General features: G+C 54.7%; 4 protein-coding genes across 4 annotated transcripts; 1 reads left to right on the top strand and 3 right to left on the bottom strand.

Annotated features, from left to right (window-relative positions):
* Nucleotides 1–869: 869 nt before the first annotated feature.
* Nucleotides 870–3545, bottom strand: BGZ61DRAFT_28176 (acyl transferase/acyl hydrolase/lysophospholipase). Its single transcript, XM_046238468.1, has 2 exons — nucleotides 2411–3545; nucleotides 870–2357 (listed from the first exon to the last, which is right to left on the bottom strand). Exons 1-2 carry the CDS (start codon nucleotides 3393–3395, stop codon nucleotides 1057–1059), a joined length of 2286 nt encoding a protein of 761 aa, XP_046112901.1. The 5' UTR covers nucleotides 3396–3545; the 3' UTR covers nucleotides 870–1056.
* A 566-nt stretch (nucleotides 3546–4111) lies between these two features.
* On the bottom strand, nucleotides 4112–5206 carry BGZ61DRAFT_28120 (ADP-ribosylation factor family-domain-containing protein). The gene is made up of 5 exons (XM_046238461.1): nucleotides 5050–5206; nucleotides 4885–4988; nucleotides 4720–4759; nucleotides 4591–4656; nucleotides 4112–4535 (listed from the first exon to the last, which is right to left on the bottom strand). The coding sequence occupies exons 1-5, from the start codon at nucleotides 5066–5068 to the stop codon at nucleotides 4195–4197; spliced, it is 570 nt and encodes a 189-aa protein (XP_046112900.1). The 5' UTR covers nucleotides 5069–5206; the 3' UTR covers nucleotides 4112–4194.
* A 5831-nt stretch (nucleotides 5207–11037) lies between these two features.
* BGZ61DRAFT_544441 (uncharacterized protein) lies at nucleotides 11038–12309 on the bottom strand (the record flags this gene model as incomplete). Its single annotated transcript, XM_046255272.1, has 3 exons — nucleotides 11468–12309; nucleotides 11159–11315; nucleotides 11038–11108 (listed from the first exon to the last, which is right to left on the bottom strand). The coding sequence occupies exons 1-3, from the start codon at nucleotides 11882–11884 to the stop codon at nucleotides 11038–11040; spliced, it is 645 nt and encodes a 214-aa protein (XP_046112899.1). The 5' UTR covers nucleotides 11885–12309.
* A 2560-nt stretch (nucleotides 12310–14869) lies between these two features.
* Nucleotides 14870–18784, top strand: BGZ61DRAFT_526115 (alpha-aminoadipate reductase; the record flags this gene model as incomplete). The annotated part of the gene is made up of 8 exons (XM_046252900.1): nucleotides 14870–14997; nucleotides 15063–15274; nucleotides 15331–15394; nucleotides 15455–15682; nucleotides 15745–15869; nucleotides 15922–16622; nucleotides 16674–17179; nucleotides 17239–18784. The coding sequence occupies 8 exons, from the start codon at nucleotides 14870–14872 to the stop codon at nucleotides 18782–18784; spliced, it is 3510 nt and encodes a 1169-aa protein (XP_046112898.1).
* Nucleotides 18785–20155: the final 1371 nt, after the last annotated feature.

Below are 20155 nucleotides of genomic sequence, written 5' to 3'. Positions count from 1 at the left end.
CAGGGCGGCTCGCAGGAAACCCAGGCGCAATAACAATTAGAAGGTAAACGTCAAAAGAGTGTGTGTGCTGTCCTGTCGTCCTGTCCGTTGCAGAGGAAGTTGCGAGGAGCACGAATTGTGGCCAGCGCACGAAAGTACGAAGTAGCGTCACGGCTCGATCTGGTGTAGAGTGTCCTGAAAATGTTACGGCCACGCAGCCCGATGGCGCCCGTTTCGCCGGCTGGTCGGATTATCTGTCCATCCCCGCCGGCCGCCGGGGGGGGCTCGCTCTAGCCTCTTTGTTGGCGCAGCGTTGCCCGCTAATTTACGCGCCACCGTGTTCACAGCGGTGCTGCGGCCTGGCTTCAGCCCTGTGACGTGACCCTGATGAGGGCCACCTGTCAGCAACTCCAGTGTATACCTGGGTACCCAACTCGGCCAGTAATTCGTACTGCTTCCTGTGAATTCCATGCCCTTCTCTCTCCTTTACGCATACGTCTGCATCTCACTCACACCATGGGAAGTTATTCTTCACGAAATTGCACAAAGGACCGTCCGCCCAAGGTTGGAAATCTCTGAATGTCTCGGCAAAACCCTAAATGAATCGACCGCCCTGCCTCCCTTTGTTAATGAGCCTTGCGATTCACACGTGTCCTGCTATACGCACACACACGAGTACAATCCAAACTCAATACCTAATTAATGTTCGAAAATATTTTCATAAAGGTAGTTCTTACAATAATTACTTTTAGCTCACTTATTGTATGAAATACCAACCAATGTAAGCTTAACCCAAGCGTCCACTGCCAACTCCACGCATGGACTGGGCGCATATTAAGCCGGGGTTCAGGTCGAATTACATGTGTGCGAATAATCGTGTGTATGTGTACAAATACCAATAGTCTTGTGAATACCTAGTGTCCCAATGCCTCCCATCCATATGCCCAATTCCCAGGCCCAAATCCGAATCCTTGATCCATCTCATGACTCCATCCAACGCCAGAGTACACCCCTGGGTAGTACTGGATCGACTGATCCCCGTGATCGCCATAAAGCAAGATTCACGTCTAAATTGAATCAATCGCTCTTCTCATCAAGCGACGTCATCCCCAATGCCATCCCAAGCCCATTCACCTCCTCCGCGTCCGTTGTCTCCTCCTCCGTAGTCGCACTGTTGCCAATCTCTTCCACCAATAAGCTTCGCAGGTCATCATCACTCAAAATAGTCTGAAGACTGCCGCGGCGCACCCACGGCCGCGACTCTTGTCGGCCTTGTTCCACCAGCCGCTCCAGCTTGAGCCGGTTTGCCACAAACTTGAGCTTCGGGAACGCGCTCTGTCGTCCCTCATGGATCATCCGCGCCAGTCGGGGAGGTTCCGGGTCTGACAAGATGTGCCAAAAGTCCGACAGGATCGTCTTGGGCCAGATAGTAATGGTTCCACTGAACTGCTGCAGCCACAGCTGACTCCAGTCCTGCCCCAGCGGCCGCGGGAGCAGCTCCGCGTGTCGGATAAATTTGAGCCACTTGTTCATGTCCAGCTTGAGGTAGTGCTCAAAGGCCGACATGAGATATCCACCTCGCCATCCTCGGCCCTTGCGGTGCGTCACCGGGTGGCCTACCGACCCTCGAGACGAGAAGAAGAAGAGGTTGATATGAGGGTTGACCTGGCTGACAATGGTAAAGTTGACGTTGAATTGTGTGTTGAGAGCCTTGATAGGAATGTCGGTCCGTAGGCTGCCATCCTTCCACTTGTGTCCAAACGAGTATGGCACCAGTGTCCCGTCCCGCGTCTTCATCATCAGAACCACGGGGTTCAAGATGCCAGGCACCGCCGCCGACGCCAACACAGCTGACCAGATGACGCAGTCCGGGCTCGTCAAGTAGTTGCAAAGAATTGTCGGTGAGTGTGGGTCTGCCGGGACGCAAGTCACATTGAGAATACGCCCAGTCCGTTCGAATGCCTCCTTAAAAGTCATTGAACCCCGGGTCCACCAGCTACATCGCTCGGCCCAGTCCACCGAGTCAAATCGAGCGCCCGTCTTCCACCACCGAGGAACCCAGGTGGTAAAGGGCTCACTGCAAGCGTTGATCCGCTCTGCCAAGGCTGGGATCAGAAGCTCCTTCAACTCATCGTTGGTGCGGGTAGCAACAAGAGCAGCCATCAGAGCGCCGCCGCTAGTTCCGGTAATGACATCGGGTAAAAGGTCCTCATCCAGGAGCGCTTTGACAACTCCAGCGTGGTAATACGCAAATGCTGCACCTCCAGAGAGGCACAGTGCCGTTCGTCCGTAGTTTGCGTAGACATGCTTAAAGAGGACTCGCTTTTGTTCCATCTCAAGCTGTGGTGTCTTTATCAAGAACTTCAAGCTCCTTTCAACTGTGCAAGGGTTAGTGTGGCTCTCCATATACTTGGCAAGGAATTCAACTCACCCTCATCAAGGAAATTCTGGACCAGGTTTTTCGTCCCGTAGTACGTCTGGCTATACAACCTCGAGTTCTCAACGCCAACAAAGTTATTCTTGACGCATGCTTCGGTCAAGGCCCTCAAGTCGTCGATTGCCTTTCCTCCGTCGCCCCTTTTGCCCTTTCCTTCTTGCTCCTCTGCGAGCACTCTCGTCTTTCTCATCTGCTCCCACACTTTGCGTACCGTATTCGAGTCGTAGTATGCGTAGTCGTTCTCTTCCTTCCAGGTTTGGCGTCCCAGATAGCCGTCCAACTCCTTCGCGGCGGCCACCCAGTCACGGTAATGAGATGTATTTCGCATGCTCGTTCGTAGTCGTTGCCGTTGACCACGCCATGTGAAGAAGTGCTCAAAGACCCAGATATACAGCCTCGTCGAGAGATACGCCACCGCCAAGCCCGCGAGCCACGTAACGACGAAGAACAGCAGGGGCCATTTCAAGACCCGGTATAGATATCCCTCGCGGGTCTCGTCCTTGGTCCGGGTGCCCAGCAGGCCCTCGATGGCTCCTTTGCCCTTTCTGGCATGCTTCTTGTACTTCTTCTGCTTCTTGTGACCTCGCTTGCTGCGGTAGGCCTTGGGGTTCACGGGTGCCCAGTCATTCTGTGCCGTGATGAAGGTCCCCTGGCTCGGCGTCTGCGGGACAGGCAAGTCCCCCGAGGCGGCACCTGCAGCGGCTGCGATGGCGGCGACATCGATCTCGAGGCCAGATTCCGACTGCGAAGGTCGTTTAGTCAGGCTGTAGGTGCTGGGGCTGCGCGGCGATCGGCATCCCGTCTCATCGACAGGGCTCTGGAGAGGATCCGGGGCCTGGAGCGCCTTCTCGAACGCTTCGAGGTCCTGCGCAGTGACGAATTCGTGGTCGCCGTCCGGAAGGCTCGACGGTTCGAAGGCCTCGGGCGGAAAGCCGTAGACGGGATCGGGAGGGAACAGAGACATGTACGGCTGTGACATGATGAGCGGATTCAAGGGCAGGCTCCCTTCTCCATGTCGAGGCTTCGGGGAGACGGCAGAAGAGGCGGCCCAGAGTGAGCGGCGAAGACTGCGAAAATAAATGTTGCCTCAATCGGAGCCGCGAGCCAGTGTCGGGTTGCCCCGTGATGCGACAACGTGCCAGAGTGGGATGACGTCGCTTTTCGTTGGGGTAAAGTACCTTGAGTGGCTGACACAGTGCAGTGGTACAGCGGAGTGCTACAGTGGTTCACGCCCCCGGCCAATGGGACCCGGCCGGCAACTTGCGGCGGTTCGTCTGGGCGGAGCCGAGGCGGTTCGCTCATGGATTCCAGGACCCCGAAGGGCCAGAATGCAACTTCAAGACATATGATGATGGCGATGCTGACCTGTGTCATGCTGGCGAGTGGTTCAGGGAGGATTGCCCGCCCCCGATGTCGTCTCTATTCGAATACATCATGTGTGCAGTGGCCTGCCCTTCCCCAACATCTTGTGGACCTGCTCATGACCCCGGAATCTGTCCACCCGGCATCGAGAAAGGACCCTGCATCGGCTTCCCAGTTCAGCATCTTCGCCCGAGAAAACCCTCAGGGCTCAGGGGGCGTTTCCCAACGGACATCTCGGCTATCATCATGATACATAGTATTGTAGAATTTGCGCGACCAAAAAGTTCGCCTAAAAGAGAAGAAGTCTGAACTTCGTAAACAGCGGGTGACACACATCCCTCCCCGACCCTCAATCCTCCAAACTGGTATAGCTCTCGGCAACACTTCCTCCCCGTATCTCGCTCGCTCGCTCGCTCTTACACGTACTGCGACAACCAGCGAATGCCATCGCCGTAGCCTTGTCGCATCACGACGGAGCACATGAACATCTCAAGCGGCCGGATGCCCTCCAGAGGAACCTTGCCCTTTCCAGTGGTCTGGTAAAGACCCAGCTGGTGTCGCAGCTCGTCCTCGGAGACGGCGTCGGGGTGGTCGATCTTGTTGCCGAGGATGACGAAGGGAACCTTGGCAAGCTCCTCCATGGACAGGAGGGCGTCGAGCTCGGCCTTGGCCTCGGGGAATCGCTCGTGGTCCTTGGCGTCGATGAGGAAGACGACACCGTTGACCTCAGGGAAGTAGTCTCTCCAGATACGGCGAGCTAGATGGCTGGCGTTAGTCATGGATATCGGGCGCATGGGAGATAAGGCACATACCCTGCTGGTGACCGCCCAAATCGAAGGTGGTGAATCGAACGTTGCCGATGGCGAGCTCCTCGGAGGCTGCAAAGTCTTAGCATCATGGCAGACGAGCCGCAACAGCAGCGGAAGCCGCGCAAGACTTACTGGGGTGGAGAGTGGGCTGGAGGATAGCCACACGGTCGTTCTGCGCATTCATCGTTAGCATTTTGCACTCGCCGAGCAGAGACAGCGGGTGGCCGAGTCGTCGGTCGGCATCCTCCCAACACCGATGATCCCGCCCACGCAGCCAAGCGGCGCATCGCAACGTACCTTCAGCATGTGCAGAAGAGTCGTCTTTCCCGCATTGTCGAGGCCCAGGAAAAGGAGCTTGGCGTGCTTGTTAAGCAGTCCCAGCGAGGACAGCACATCGTAGACTATTCGCAGCACGTGTCAGCCCATTTCGCTCCGATGGTCGGCTAGCAGGCCAGAACATACACCAGTTGACAATCCACATGTTGGGCAAGATATTAATAGGGTATTAAATCGAATCGAACTCGTCTTGTGGTCTGGCGGGTGGTATTTGTAGTCGTTATCGCCGGCGTCGTTGAGTGTGAGCTGGTAGATCGGGAGACGTTCATAGCCCAAGTAGAAAGCTGGCAGAAAGGGTGACGCCTTGTGGGGCCTTGAATTTCAGGCACAAATACGTGGCCTGTCACGCTGTCCTTGGAACACACCATCAAGAGATATCGGGAGACTTGTGCTTACGAATTTACTTGCATCTATCGTATTGCATGTTGATTTTTTCTCTTTCGGGTGCTTTTACAACATTCCGAGTCCACGAGTTTCTTCCGAGATCGAACGTCGACGTACCCAGAACCTCATCCCAATCGAGCATTCCGCACTTCGGCTTCTCGGAAAAGGAATCCGAACACGTTGAACGGACTTGGTTCTACTGTTGCCTACAGGAGTTTGGAAGAGTCATAGGATCAGGACTACCGTGTCCTTCTTTCTATGGAAGTCACATGTGCCACTATGGCTTCAGCAAGAAATGTTATGGGGTCGTAAATTGATATCTAGTATGTCGTTATGTGCCTTCCTTTCATCCAACGCCAAGTGGGAAATTCATTATTCCCAATGCCTTGTCAGGGGTATCCAAACAATTTCAAACAGGCCTTCCTGTGCCGATAGCGAATGTTTGTTCCGACCGTCCACCCAATGCAAATACAAAACCAATATGTACACCAACACCTCATGTATGCTAAGCACTATCCCGGTGCTAAATAGGTACAGTTGAATGCGTCCTCAAAAAAATAACAAAGAAAATAAATAAAAGGTGAAAAAGATGTCATCAAGTTAAAACCGTATGTGTTGCCAGATGCTCGCCATGCATACCATGCAGAGAACCCACCGAAAAATGCTGTTCGCTCATTTTGCGTAAATGAAAAGAAATGTGGTTTAGACGGACATGACATAGTTGCCCTGGTCCTTCTTGCCCGCCATGAGCAGGCCGAGTTCTTTCATGCGTTCGGCGCCTCGTCCTGGCATTGGGCGACGTTCAGGGAGTTGTCCACGTCGAGCACGATTGCAGTACTTTTGGTGGAACTTCTCTTTGCGGCGCTGGCGCTTGCTTTCCAAGCCCTTGACGATGTCGATGGCGCCACGAACATGAATATCTTGATCTTGGTTGGCCCTGTGGTGGCGGGCATGCTTGAGAAGAAACGCGACGCCGGCTCGAGGCAGTGATTTGGTATGGGTCAGGCCGGGACGACCAGCGAGGTTGAACTTGACCTGGCCGCATCGGGGTGATCCAAGAGGTGTGGTTACGGGCTTTCCAGCCCGGCCAGGTGATCTCGTCTTCCGAGGGGAGGGACGGTCGAACAACAGCTTCGGTGATCGACCACGAGCCTTGGGGGGAGGAGGAGAGTGATGGCGTTTAGGTGGAGGCGAGCGGTAGCGCTTGGGGGACACGTTGCTCTTTCTCCTCCTGCGGGGACGATCAAGCTCGTGATGAATATCTTCCATCTTGCCGTTTAGCCAATCATCCACGTCACTTTCGTGGTGGACGGGATTAAAGATCTCGCCATCGTTTTCCTCCTCAGGCTCCGAAGCGGGGAAGCTAGGGTCAATATCCTGAGGGATCATGCGCAACCTCTCATTCCGGCGGGCCGCGAGACAAGACATGTAGGCCTCCTCGAGAGGTCTATCCTCATCCAGGGTTCCGCAAACGAAATCAGTGCTGTCTGGGAGGTCTGGTGTCTCGTCCCGGGTCTTGATACGTCTGGCCTTTTCACGACGGGTGTGGGGATGGCTGCGTTGGCTTGCGATGGATGAGTCCGATTGTTGTTCGTGGATGGAAAGTCTTCGGGCAATGGGAGCTGATGAGCCATGGATAACTGACTTCTGGCTTGGGGTCCAAAGAGCCATGTTCTCGTCATCATCGTCGTCGTCATCGGAATCGGCAAAGCCAGTTTCCTCATCGGTGTGATAGCCATCGGAATTAGAGTCGTTCTCATCCTCATCATCCTCGTCGTCCAACTCAGCTTCCATGTCGAGTTCATCCTCATCTTCATCATCATCCTCGTCGTCCACGGCGTACTCATCATTGTTGAGCTCGTCTTCTTCCTCTTCCGCCTCTTCTTCAGCTTCAGCAGCTAACCGGCGAATCTGGTTCTCCTTGGTGAGAGTGTCGTCAATGGTGAGCTTCTTTCTCGAGGCAGGGTGGTTGTCTTGTCGAATCCAGTCGTCCTCGCGAGTCGTTCCACTTGCAAACTCGTGAAACTGGGATCCATCGGTCGAGAGCTCCCTCGAGTTGGCTCGGAGGAACTTGGGGCGTCCCATAGAAGGCCTCCGGGGGGTTGTCTGACGAGGAGTAGTCGAGATGACAGTAGAGAGAGCCGAGGTCCTCTTTGGGGTTGAGGGAGACTCGGGCCTAGCATTGCGAGAGGCTTGGTCCATCTGAGATTCGATCTGCCGTGGGGGAGTGTTCTGGGTTGAGGCAGGTCGGGCCGGGCAGGCAAACTTGATGCATGATCGGCGAGGAGCTTCCTGGGCGGAAGGAGTCTTGACCATAGGCTGAGCACGAAGAGCCGACTCCTGGAGAAGAGGCTTGCCTCCGCAAGCAAACTGGATGCTTCGCTTGCGAGGTGCCTGGGCAGCCGGATTGGATGGGTCCTGAAGTCTGACGGCAGCTCCGAGGAGAGAGACGTGCTTATGTTCGATAGGAGTGTCCAGGCGCATGATTGCCATTTCCGGGGGAGGGGGGCTTGGAGTGTTGGGTCGTGAGGGACTCGTGAGTCCCGTGTCGCTGGTCAGATCAGCGGTGGAGGCGAGGCTGATGTTGCTGGCCATCGAGCGGCGGCGATGAGTGTTGGTCGAGATGGGACGGGGAACTTCGTGGGTGTAGCCCTGAAGGTCATCGTCCGAGTGTCCCATGATGGCCTTGGTTAGCAAGGAGGAGCTCTCGTTCGGGCGTCGAATGGCGGTCCTTTGGAACTTGTTGGAGTCAAGATGGCGCTGGAAGCGTAGCTCGGGAGGTTCGTCGGCTTCTTCGCACTCTTCTGAACCGTGGGTGGCCCAGAGGGTATCGGAGTTTGATGTGGTGGTGGTCATGTTGGCGGACATGGGAGGGATGGTGGTGGGGGGGGTGTTTCGAGGGATTTGAGATGTATGAGCCGAGGAGGCAGGGATCAAGGCTAGAGAATCGGTTTGACGGTAGCTAGCCAGTCTGAATTGGGAGTCGTTGTAGAAACAGGAGTCGGCCAGGACGGTATCCAGGGAGGCAGCTTGTGGTGACGGATGGGTTATAGTAGGCGGAATGTGTTCAGCAGCTGAAGGTGCGCTGTAGTGCGGGTGTTCCAGAGAACGGGTACAAGACACGACAAACGGTCTCGTAAGCAAGTTCAAGTTCTGATTGTGCACTGTAATGTGTGTCCCTGAGGACAGAGGTGTTATAATACCGGGACGACAAACATGATCAACAGGTATGTGCGGAGGGTGGTGGTGGATGGAGGAGCTCTGGGGACGGGCGAAGGCTCAAGTAGATGAGACGGGGCCGAAGTCTGGATAGAGCCACACGCGGGCCTTTTAGGAGTTGGAGGGAGAGCAGAGCGGCAGGCGACCGTCTCAACTCGCAGGGTCCGGTTACACGGGTCGCTGCGGGTGGGTTGCTAGGGGTGGGTTTCCTGCGGGTGCTGTGGGTGTGTGGGTGCGTCCAGTCGTTGCGCGGGCGTGGTTGATGATGTGTGGGTGGCAGCGCGGCTTGGCGGGCTTCCAGATGACGTCCCCGCTGAGGTTGCGGCGCTGGGCGAGACAGGGAGGCCTTGGCAGCCAAGAGATGGCTTGAGAACGCGCGCGGGAAGTCGGTGATCGTCGACGGCACGTGTAATGGGCCTTGCGTGTGCGTCGCGCAAGTCTGGGAGGGTGTGTGTGAGGCGGAAAGCGTTCAATGTAAATAAGGGCGCTGTGTAATAAACATGAGGTGGCGGGAGAGGGAATAAATTGAAGGGTGAGGAAGGAGCCGGCTTCGTCGCCCTCGCCCTGGATTTAATAAGCCCTTGCAAAGCAATGAGCCGAGTGACTCTAGCCGGCCAACAAGTTGCGCCGCGCCAAAAGCAGCAACAAAGCGACAGCCGCAACAACAGGAGAGGCGGCGGCACAAGCAGCCTGGTTGGGGCCAACGACGACAAAGGCGCGGGATGGGGGCTCGTCTCTAATTAGACAGGGCCAAGGCAAATCGTGGGTATTTGCCGAGCAAGGAGCGGGTAAAAACTGGGCCCCCGCCAGAGAGAAGAAGGACGGAAAAAATTGGGAAAGATGGGGCGCGTTGTTGTGCGACGGCCAGATTCAGGGAAATTTTGCTGGCACGAGTTGGACAAGAAGTTTTTGCTTCACGGGGACTGGTTTGGGGGGCTCGTGGAGAGGGGCAGGAGAAGCCCAGGGCTTACATTTGGCTCCATCTGGTGACCCTGGCGCCCCTAATTCCAGTGGCCCCAGTGGGCGGCCAGTGGGCGGACAGTGGACTTTCGGTGTTTCGGTGGCTCCAGTGGCTCCAGTGGCTCCAGTGGCTCCTCAGCCCTGGAAACGACTGGTTCGGGGCGCTGGCTTTGGCGGTCGGCCAGATCGATCCATGGCTCCTCACTCATCGCTCATTGACTTTGCTCGGGGCCTCGGCGCTCGGGATCTTGGATGGTTCGCTGCCCTTGCCCTGCCGCCAGTGCAGCGCCCGTACTATTCCTAGCCTGTGTTCTGCCGCTTGCCCTTGCCCTGGCGCGACCTCACCACTGGCCTAATTTCGGCTGCAAGTGTCGTCGACCCCAGTGGATGTTGAGAGCCTCCGCACAGTGTCCCAGCATCGCCGTCGCAGCCAGTCAGACCGCTCGCAATTGCCCTTAGGTGCCTGCCACAGGCGGCCGCAGGTGGTCCACGTGCGTGACTCCTGAATGGCTGATGTCTCGGGCACTGTGTCCAAGCACTGTCTCACTCACATTACCGTCGAAGCAGCGAGTAGACTCTCCCTCTGTCTGGCTGCACTGCCCGCCTGAGCCTTGGTCATTGTCAGCAAATTCATCGGTACGGCCGCCCGTCATCAATCTCGTGCCGCTACAAGTTTCCTTGGCCGCCGTTGATTCACATCGCCGTGGACCGTGCCTGGACCGTGCCCCACTGATGCTCGCGGGCGCTCATCGAAACACTGTACTACGTAGTACGTACTGCCTTACGGTGCTCCTCCGTAATCCGTACTCTGTACAGCGCATTCTGGTCCTGGTCCACTACACACACGCGCACCCGAGTCGCCGCAACTCGTCGTTGCTGGAGTTGCAGCCCGTTTCCTCCTTCGGCAAGGAGGAGAGGCTGGCGAGGCGGTGTGCTGGCTCTCGTCGGTTGCTTGCTCACCCGTGTACGAATACAACGGAAGCCATTGAGTGTTGATCCTCATCCAATCCATGACGTGGGATCTTTGTCAATCAATCACAATCAAAACATCAATGCCGTGCCCAGCCGCTGGCGCACAGCATGGGAGACACGCAAGGCATGAGAGACATAACAAACCACGACAGCCACGACACGCACGCAACATGGCAGTCATCGATCTAGACCACTGCGGTGTCCAGGGGACTTCCGCCCGGCATTGAGAGTCTTAGCTCAGACCTACAAGCGCTGGCGTGTTGGCGTGTTTCTACTGTAACGTCAAACTTCGGCCTTATCCCAAAGGCGCTCCGTGGCACATGAAGTCCCCTAAGACATGTCTCCTTCATTTCGTTTGTCAAGCTTCTTTTTCGGACAATACTTCAAGCCTCGATGCACAAAGGCCATAGTTGAATGCATGTCTTGGGTCTTTGGTTGTCACACCGGCACGTACCCGGTTGTCCAGATGCCCGTCATGCCTTTTGCCTTTGAGAGCTAGCCTTTGACGCAGCACACAGCACGAGGGATATCCTTGCGGGAATGGGCCAATGCAACACCGGCCGGATGTGCACGCTTTCATCATACTTCGTCAGCCGGATGTACCGAACCGTCTGCTTCTCCGACCACAGTGCCGTTCCTCGGTGCTCGTGCTACCCCAAAGCAGCAGGGCAGCTTGGTACGTGGGGGTTGCATTGCTCACTCGGCCGTATGTCTGCATTGCTCCACTGCCGGTCGTCCGCTCTGGTCCAGCGTCGCTGTTCTATGGTGCAAGTTGTGGATTCCGTTTCCGCCTCCATCTCCCCATTGCCCCTACGGATGATGCGCAATGGTTGGTTTCGAAGTCCCTTGAAGCCGAGCTGCCAAGCAAGGCATAGCCCGGGGATGCGCTCCGACTACTGTACGAAGCACAGTCGCCTCCGCACGTATCTCCCTTCTACACATGGCTAGCGGCTGGAGGGCAGATCCCATTTGGATCTCATCTCCCCTCATCTCCTCTCATCTCGCCCACTTTCCGAGGTCCATGCCACCCCGCCACAAGAAGCTCCTGCAACCAGCGAACGACATGGTGCATCATAAGAGCGTTTAGCACCGGTGCGGGCTTGACAGGTTGCCTCTTCCGCGTGTCCGTGCCATGCGCGGGTCGACTCATGTCTCGTGTCTCTCTGCAATGTTGTGCTATCGCCTTTGCAGATGGAACTGGGTCGGTGGGACCTTCGTCGACGGCCTTCAATTCAGTCTTATCTGCAGTGCCTGCCAAGTCATTCCAGCCGATAGTATGACCGAGCCGCAACTTGGCAGTGAAACAATCAGTTCGGTGACTTAGCGCCTGCACTGATGTAGACAGATATCCCAGGGCAACAATGCTGAACGTAAAGACAAACCTCAAATGTCTTGTCTGGTATTGTGCCATGTTATACAACCTCATCGACACGGTGCGGCCTTTGTGGCACAACCCTCACGAGGCCCGGCGTCCTCCGCCTTGTCGACTGACGATGCTCCTCTCTGAGGTGATCTCAGCTCGCCGCTTTCTCCTCTTCTCCTCTTCTCAGGCAATTGCTGGCAATTGGTGTCGGCTCTGGAATGACGCCGCTCGTCACGTTGGCACATCCACCTCCACGCTAACCCCCGCGTTGGTGAAGTCAACCCCGCATCCACTGCTGAGGGCAACGCGGCATCAGCGCGTAGATGGAAATTCATTTTCGCCCGTGCCGCCTCTGCGACCTACTGGGTCGTAGCACCAACATTCGGCCCATGGCGTTTTATGCGCAGGGCACAGCATCATTGTCTCTGCTTATCGAAGGTCTATCGATTGTCTAGATTTCGGTCCATTTCATGTTCCATTGGTCACCACCCACCCCTTTCGACGACACGCATCAGCACTCGGTTGGCAACCGGCGGTGAGAGTCCCTGCAGATCTATGGTGTTCCCTCAATGGACAGCCAGCACATTACTCGATGAGATGAGATGAGGGGAGTCGAAGGAGGCAACCCGGCCATGCTCGTTACGTGCAACAGCAACACTGCACAGGAACATGCGGCGGCTGGGCTCCGGACATTTACATCCGCAGCGCACCACTTCCAGTCCGGCGGTACCCTACAATCCGAAAGTTACGAACACACCAACCAGGGCAAGGTTCTACTGGAAGTTTGGCATGTCTAAGCCTAACACGGCAATTTTGCTACTCCTCGGCCTCTACTGTACGTGCGGCGCTCGGATGTCTTCAAGTTCCCTGTAAAGATCCGCCTTTAACCTCCAAACCCATCGCCAGGTCGTGTTTGGTAATGAGATCGAGGTTCAGGCTGCAGGTCCGCACGTATCCTGCGGGTTTTTGGCGTTGCTGATGTCTTTGACATGAGAAGCGGGCATGTGAATACCTGTGGGAAGTGAGTCAAGCAATTCCTACGCCATCTCACCGACCTGTCGCTTGCCTCGCCGATGGCTGGCCCGGTCTCGGCTGGCTCAGGTTCTAGCCTCCGCAGCCACCGTCAGCCACCAGTTCTCTCATTACCGAAGAGACGGGCTAGAAGCTGTCGACCAAGGCGAGAAGACGAGTTAGGGCGGCGCTTGGAGCGCGGTTTTTTGTGATAGCGCGCGGCAGCTTGTTGCACATCGGTTCTACGGTTGCTCGGCTGTCGATCAGGGACTTGCATTTGCCCTTGGCCGCCTTTTAGACGCCAAGAAATGTGAGAAATGCCCTACGTTCGAACGACATACGAGGCGTCGGGGGTACACCGTAGCCTCTACCTGCCATGCCGGCGTCCGCCAGTTCGCCTCACTTACAGCATCCGAGGTAACCCCTACCGTCGAGTAAATTGCAATGCTTCAATTCCTCAGCTGCGGCGTCCAGCCAAAAGCCTCCGGACTGGGCCAAACCATCCACAACAAAAAGGCAAAATTTTCTTCTCACTCAACGGCTAGTTGAGGCGTTTCCCCAACCCGAACACGACCGATTCAAGGGCCGGCGGTGGATACAGTGCTGAAAATTTCCCCTTCCACCCAGACTTGCCCGGTTCCAGGATAATTTATTGAAGTTTTTTTTTAACCCTAAGGTAGGTACCTAATAGCGGTTCGTGATCTGTACGTACCGCCGGTACGGGGCCATCACTTGGGACAGCGCTATGTACGACGGGAGGTATTTTCGCTCACCGTCTGGGCCGGGCACTGTCCGACCGCGGACAGGGACTATCGCCACTTGGTACTGGCGCCGTGGATTTACCAGTCAGGCCACAACAAAATGACGAATTCCTCCCGGAAGGCGCATATTCGAGATCCCCCCGGACTCGGCGTTGTTTGGGTTTTGTGCATGTCACTGTTCCTGTTGGTTCTACGCGTGGGCTGCGCTCGTGATGTAATTCATCCGTCAGCTTCAGCCCAGCTCGGAGCCGGGCAACGCAGGTGTGCATGTCCGCGCCGAACGTGTGCAAACCCAGAAGGTTGACTAAGCCTTGGAGGCTCATGTCTGATGTGGTGAGCAGAGGTGGCGACACACGCCACTCTTGAATGTCGAATTAGGTGACTTGAAATGTGCGAATAAAAGTGAATTTATGAGTATTGCTGTTCGTACAACCCTGTTTTGCTATTCGTACAACCTTTTTTTAGTAGCACCACTTCTTTTTGCCCGCTGGAATAAAATCCTGTAGTTAACAACAGCAATACTGCTAATACTATCTAACTGTCGCTAACGATATTTAATTTCTCAAAGGGCTGGGCTGTGGAAATTGTATAAGAACGAGATATATAAAGTAAAGAAAGTGTAGTGTTGAAAGTGTGTTGTTGAAAGTGTAATAGGAAAGCTCGAATAGTGGCGATGGTAAGTGCTGGCGCCTGAAGGCTAGCGGGCTTCAGGGGGGGTTGCCCTGTAATTCAGGGCAAAGGTTGTACGATTGGCAAAAAAAGGTTGTACGAATAGCAATACTCAAAATGAATATTATTTGTTGGGCCTCTAAAACATTTTGCGCACAGGTTCCAGGATGGTACGATCACAGTTAAGTTTTCGCCAGCGCACCCATTTTTGGTGTGAGTTGCGAAGGAAAGAGGAGAGAGGGAAAAGGGAGAGAGACCTCTCTTTCTCTTTTCCTCTTCCCTTTTTTCTTCTCCTTTATCATCTCAATTCTCGAACCTCATTCATCCCGGCTCTCTTCTTCGCTCGTGTGCACCCCTCCAATTCCGGGAGCTATTACGCACTACCTAGTAGGTAGGTAGTCACCTCACCCTCCCCCTCCGACTCTCGGAGCTCGGCAGAAATTTATTGTGTGACGCATTGCAAGCCACAAGCCACTATTTTCTCAAGTGCCCTCAGACCGCAGGCTTGAATTCATCAACACCCTCAGCCGCCTGATCTCTTTACATCCACCACCTGCCGTAGCCGGCAGTAAAAGTCTTGATATCGTGTACCAGTACAGCCGCCATAATGTCGCTCCCTGACCCTACCGAAGACCTCGACTGGGGAGGCTACCTTGGGGGCATTCATGAGATATTCCACAAGAATGCCGTGGCTCATCCTGACAGGCCTTGTGTGACAGAGACCAAGACCTCGAAGTGAGTGATGTCCCTTTGCATTGAGACATGGGTATGTTTCTGTCAGTTGTTGACAACGCATACAGGGCGCCAACAAGAACATACACCTACCGCCAAATTGACGAGGCAAGCAACAACATCGCCAACTATTTGCGCGATGCTGGCATCCAGGATGGAGACGCAGTCATGATCTTTGCGCACCGCTCGGTTGAGTTGGTCTGCGCGTACATGGGAACACTGGCTGCTGGTGCTATCGTCACCGTCCTCGACCCTCAATATCCCCCACAAAGACAACAAAGTATGATGAGCCTCAGACGAGAACTGAAATGAGAATCAACTAACATATCATCCCAGTCTATCTTCAAGTCTCTCAGCCTAAGGCGCTAATCTCCATTCGCAAGGCTACGGAGGAGAGTGGGTACTGCTAACCCCAGCTCTCCATGACCCAAGAACTCACAATGTTGACATCTTGATACAGTCCTCTTGCTCCTCTCGTCCAGAAGTACATTGATGATGACCTTGCCATTAAGATCAAGATTCCAGACCTCCGCTTCACCGACGATGGCGCGTTAACTGGCGGCGGCCAAGACAGTGGCGATATCTTCGCCAACGTCAAGGAGAGGGCCTCAACACCTCCTGATGTGGTCATCGGACCTGATTCCAACTGTACGCTATCATTTACGAGCGGAACTCAAGGTTTGCCAAAGTACGAGCATTTCCCTTTCTTTTTCCTTCACTTTCAGTTGAACTTTTACTAATGTTCAATAGGGGCGTGCTTGGCCGTCATTATAGCCTGGCAAAATATTTCCCATGGATGGCTGAGAAGTTCGGCCTCTCATCAGAAAGCGTGTACGCCTGTCTTTCTGGAATTGCCCATGATCCAATTCAGCGAGGTGCGAATTCGTTTGCGATGTATTCAAAAGCTGTTACTAATTCTGGCCTCAGATATCATGATGCCCCTGTTCTTGGGCGCTCAGCTCCTGATACCCGCCAAGGAGGATATCCAGCACGAGAGGTTGAGTGAATGGATGAGAGAGTGGTCACCAACGACGACTCACCTTACGCCTGCTATGGGACAGATTCTGGTCGGTGGCGCCACGGCGCAGTTTTCTAACCTGCGCCAGGCCTTCTTCGTCGGTGACGTCCTTACTACTCGCGACTGTAGGGCCCTTCGTAAGCTTGGTCCTGCCTGCACTATCATCAACATGTACGGAACCACCGAAACTTCTCGCGCCGTGTCCTACTTTGAAGTCCCTTCCGCCCAGGAGGACCCGACAGCCCTGGATTCACTCGGCGACTCCGTCCCAGCTGGCTGGGGCATGAAGGATGTCCAGGTGCTGGTTGTGGATCGGGAAGATCACACTAAGATCTGTCCTATTGGTGTAGTTGGAGAGATCTATATCCGCGCTGCTGGTCTTGCCGAAGGATACCTTAATGATCCCGAGAAGAACAAGGAGAAGTTCGTTAACAATTGGTTCGTTGACAACGACAAGTGGGTTGAAGCAGACAAGGCCAACGATAAGGGCGAACCGTGGCGCAAGCACTACAAGGGACCGCGAGACAGACTTTACGTCACAGGGGACCTCGGAGAATATCGATCGGACGGGGCTGTGCGTGTCTCAGGCCGTATCGACTCACAAGTCAAGGTAAACAATGATTCATTCCTTTATTCTTTTTTACAAAGCTAACTCCGACAGATCCGTGGATTCCGCGTTGAACTCAACGAGATTGATGCGAACCTCGGTGGCAGTCCTCTGATCCGAGACTGCAAGACCCTGGTTCGAAGAGATCGTAATGAGGAGCCGACGCTCGTCAGCTACATCGTGCCTGAGATTGCTGAATGGAAGCGCTGGCTTGAGACTCAGGGCCTCCAGGATATCGAAGAGGAGGGTGTGGAAATGGGACCCTGCATCGTCTACGTGAAGAAGAGGTTCCGCCGTATCCAAGCCGAGGTGCGAGACCACCTCAAGTCTCGCTTACCAGCGCACTCGGTTCCTTCGATCTACATTGTGTTGCAGAAGCTGCCACTCAACCCCAACGGAAAGGTCGACTCTCCTAACCTACCTTTCCCCGATGCCTCTCTGATGATGGAGGATGCCTCGGAGGAGGATCTGAAGAGCTGGGAGAGTCTGTCTGAGACTGAGAAGACTATTGCGACACAATGGTCAACTCTGATCCCAGGTCTGAATGCCCAGACAGTCAAGTATGCTTCTGCTGATGGTTCACTTCTGTACAATTTAAATACTAACCCTCGATTCGTAGGCCGGACTCAAGTTTCTTCGACTGCGGCGGTCACAGTCTTCTTGCCCAGCAGCTCCTGCTTAACATTCGCAAGAACCTGGGCGTCGACATCACCATCGGTGTCCTCTATGCAAACCCCACTATTCGCGGCCTGAGCGCCCAAGTCGACCGTCTTCACAGCGGCCAGGCGGTTACAGTTGACCATTCTGACGATACTGTCTACTCTGACTCCCTCGATGAGCTCACCAAGACTCTGGACGCGAAGTACCAAAGCGCGGATCCCGATGCTCTGAGTCCTTCCAGCGGCGCCACTTTCTTCCTTACCGGTGCCACTGGCTTCCTTGGCGCACACCTAACTAAGGATATACTGGACAGGAAGAACACTAAGCTTATCGCTTGTATCCGTGGAGCCAAGGACCTTAAGTTCGCCAAGGAGCGTCTTATAAGGTCCCTTAAGGGCTACGGTCTCTGGCAAGACTCCTGGGCTGAGAGGGTCTCCTGCGTTATTGGTGATCTCTCTAAGACTCGTCTTGGCCTTGACGACGCTAGCTGGAAGCACGTTGCTGATACAGCTGATGCGTTTATCCACAACGCTGCGTACGTCCACTGGATCGCTCGTTACGAGCAGATGATGCGTCCAAATGTTCTCTCTACTATTGACGCTATGAAGCTCTGCAACGAGGGCAAGCCTAAGCTCTTCTCCTTTGTATCCTCAACTTCCACCCTCGATACAGACTACTATATCAACCTGTCCGACGCCCAGACCGCTACCGGCCGCGGCGCTGTCCTCGAGTCCGACGAAATGAATGGTAGCCGCACCGGTCTTGGTACTGGGTATGGGCAAACTAAGTGGGTGTCTGAGCAACTCGTCCGCGAAGCCGGCCGCCGGGGTCTCCGCGGCGCAGTCGTCCGACCAGGCTACATCCTTGGCAGCCGCAACAGCGGTGTCTCCAACACGGATGACTTTCTTATCCGCCTCTGCAAGGGATGTTGCGAGCTCGGTGCTCGTCCTCGCATTATCAACACGGTCAACGCCGTCCCTGTCGACCACGTCGCTCGCGTTGTTGTCGCTTCAACGCTGAACCCCCTTCCTGGTACTCAAGTTGTGCACGTTACTGCCCACCCCCGTCTGCGGATGAACGAGTTCCTCTCTGCACTAAGCTACTACGGTTATGAAGTACCTGAGGTCGACTACGATAACTGGAAGTCGCAGCTAGAGGAATATGTCTCAGCCGGAGCCGTCGAGAAGGATCAGGAGCAAAGCGCACTAATGCCGCTATTCCACATGGCTACCGCAAACCTCCCGAGCACCACTCGTGCTCCTGAGCTGGATGATAGGAACGCTGTGGCTATTCTCAGGGCTGATGCAGACCGCTGGACAGGCATCGATGATAGTGCAGGAGATGGCATCACTCGTGAGGATATCGGTAGGTATCTCCGGTACCTCGTTGAGATCAAGTTCATGGCCGCACCCACGGGTAGAGGTCGTGAGCTGCCCGCGATTGACACCTCGATCGCCGAGGCACTGGCACAGTGGGGAGTTGGTGGTCGCGGGGCTGCTTCTTAAGAAGGCTCTTTCGGATAGAGGCATGAGGTTATGTTTTGGTGATAAAGTCTCCGGATGATTGCTGATTAGTTACTTTGAAACATCTGCTTCTATATTGCATTTCACATTCAGACCATAAAGCATTCCCAGATCCAAGGTGAGCATCACTGATGAAGGGTGATGATCAAAGCCCTGAGCAAGAGCGGCGTGTTGACTAACCCTAGGGAGGTAGTAGCTAGCGCCATTGTGGGCAAGTGTAGGTTCGAGGCTGTGACTGCCGAGGAGGGATTCAACGGATGAATGGAATGGACGGATCTGCTGTCTGGGTTAGAGGGGATTACGCGGTGGGACGAAAATACACTTATTAATTGTATCAGATGTTAACGTTTTGACTTGAACTCGCAAGGCAGTGCAAACACTATTGTGACGCACTTGCGAGAAGTTTCAGGCCGAAAGAAGAGGCTCAGCTTGTTCGGGGCGGTGATCGTGACGACATGGAGGGATGGGGAATGAGATGAGCCACTGGTAGCGCTGAGGCAGCATACGCAGCGTGGCGGTGCTCGTAGCAGCCACGGATCTGTTCCGTCAGGTTCCCATTTGACGTCTTCAATGATTCTTGTTCTCTAGCCAGGAGGACGTCATTCCCGTCGAGGGATGTTCCCTCTAGCACTGAACTCACGAATCGCCACGTTGCTACCAGGGCAGCATCGTGGCATCTAGGTGCCGCAGGTGCCGAGAATGAGCGACTATCATTTACCGGACCCCGAAAACCCCGACTGTTGGACGTCTCTCGTTGTTGAGGGCCCAACCGACGTCATTTCCCATTGCTTGCGGGCGCTCGGCGATCAGTCCCTCGGCTGTCTACAGGGTAGGCGGATGTGTCACTGCCGCCACCAACGGCTTCCTCGGTCGATAGAATGACGGCGGAAAACTTTCCGTGGTCGTGGTCATCGGAGTGGTAAGATTCAATGATACTTTGGTCCATGATTGACAGCTACTTGGTTCGTTTCAAGCTACTCCCGATGACGGTGTCGTCTTGGCACTTGCGCGTAGAACGATTTAGATGCACCACATCATTCAAAGGCAAATAAATTGAAGACAATCCATTAACTCGAGAACTAAAAGCCTTGCACATGAATAAATGAAGAACTCGATATCGAACATTCCTGTAGTCTGGCTTAGTTATCCTGCAGCGGCCAGAGGGGGCTCTTGCTGTTCAACGTCCAGAAGAATATTCATGAGTATCTTAGTTGTGGTTGAGCTTACACTACGCCGAGAGCCTCTCAGGCAGAAGACAATACGATGAGACTCTCCACAATATCCTTGAATGAATACTCATCAAAAGCCTGCGGTTTTATTCATTTTGGGACTGGCTGAGATTTGATCGGCTAG

The sequence above is a fragment of the Ilyonectria robusta genome (assembly GCF_021365365.1).
Source record: "Ilyonectria robusta strain PMI_751 chromosome Unknown BGZ61scaffold_1, whole genome shotgun sequence".
NCBI classification, from domain to species: Eukaryota; Fungi; Ascomycota; class Sordariomycetes; order Hypocreales; family Nectriaceae; genus Ilyonectria; species Ilyonectria robusta.
Note: the sequence above shows the minus strand (reverse complement) of the source record. Positions and strands in the feature narration are given on the sequence as shown.

Coding starts and splice junctions, on each gene's coding strand:
- BGZ61DRAFT_28176 (XM_046238468.1), bottom strand. CDS start 3,395: ATGTCACAGCCGTACATGTCTCTGTTCCCTCCCGATCCCGTCTACGGC. Junction 2,358..2,410: donor CCAGAATTTCCTTGATGAGG/GTGAGTTGAATT, acceptor ACCCTTGCACAG/TTGAAAGGAGCTTGAAGTTC.
- BGZ61DRAFT_28120 (XM_046238461.1), bottom strand. Junction 4,760..4,884: donor CTCTTCTGCACATGCTGAAG/GTACGTTGCGAT, acceptor ATGAATGCGCAG/AACGACCGTGTGGCTATCCT. Junction 4,536..4,590: donor TTTGGGCGGTCACCAGCAGG/GTATGTGCCTTA, acceptor CCAGCCATCTAG/CTCGCCGTATCTGGAGAGAC.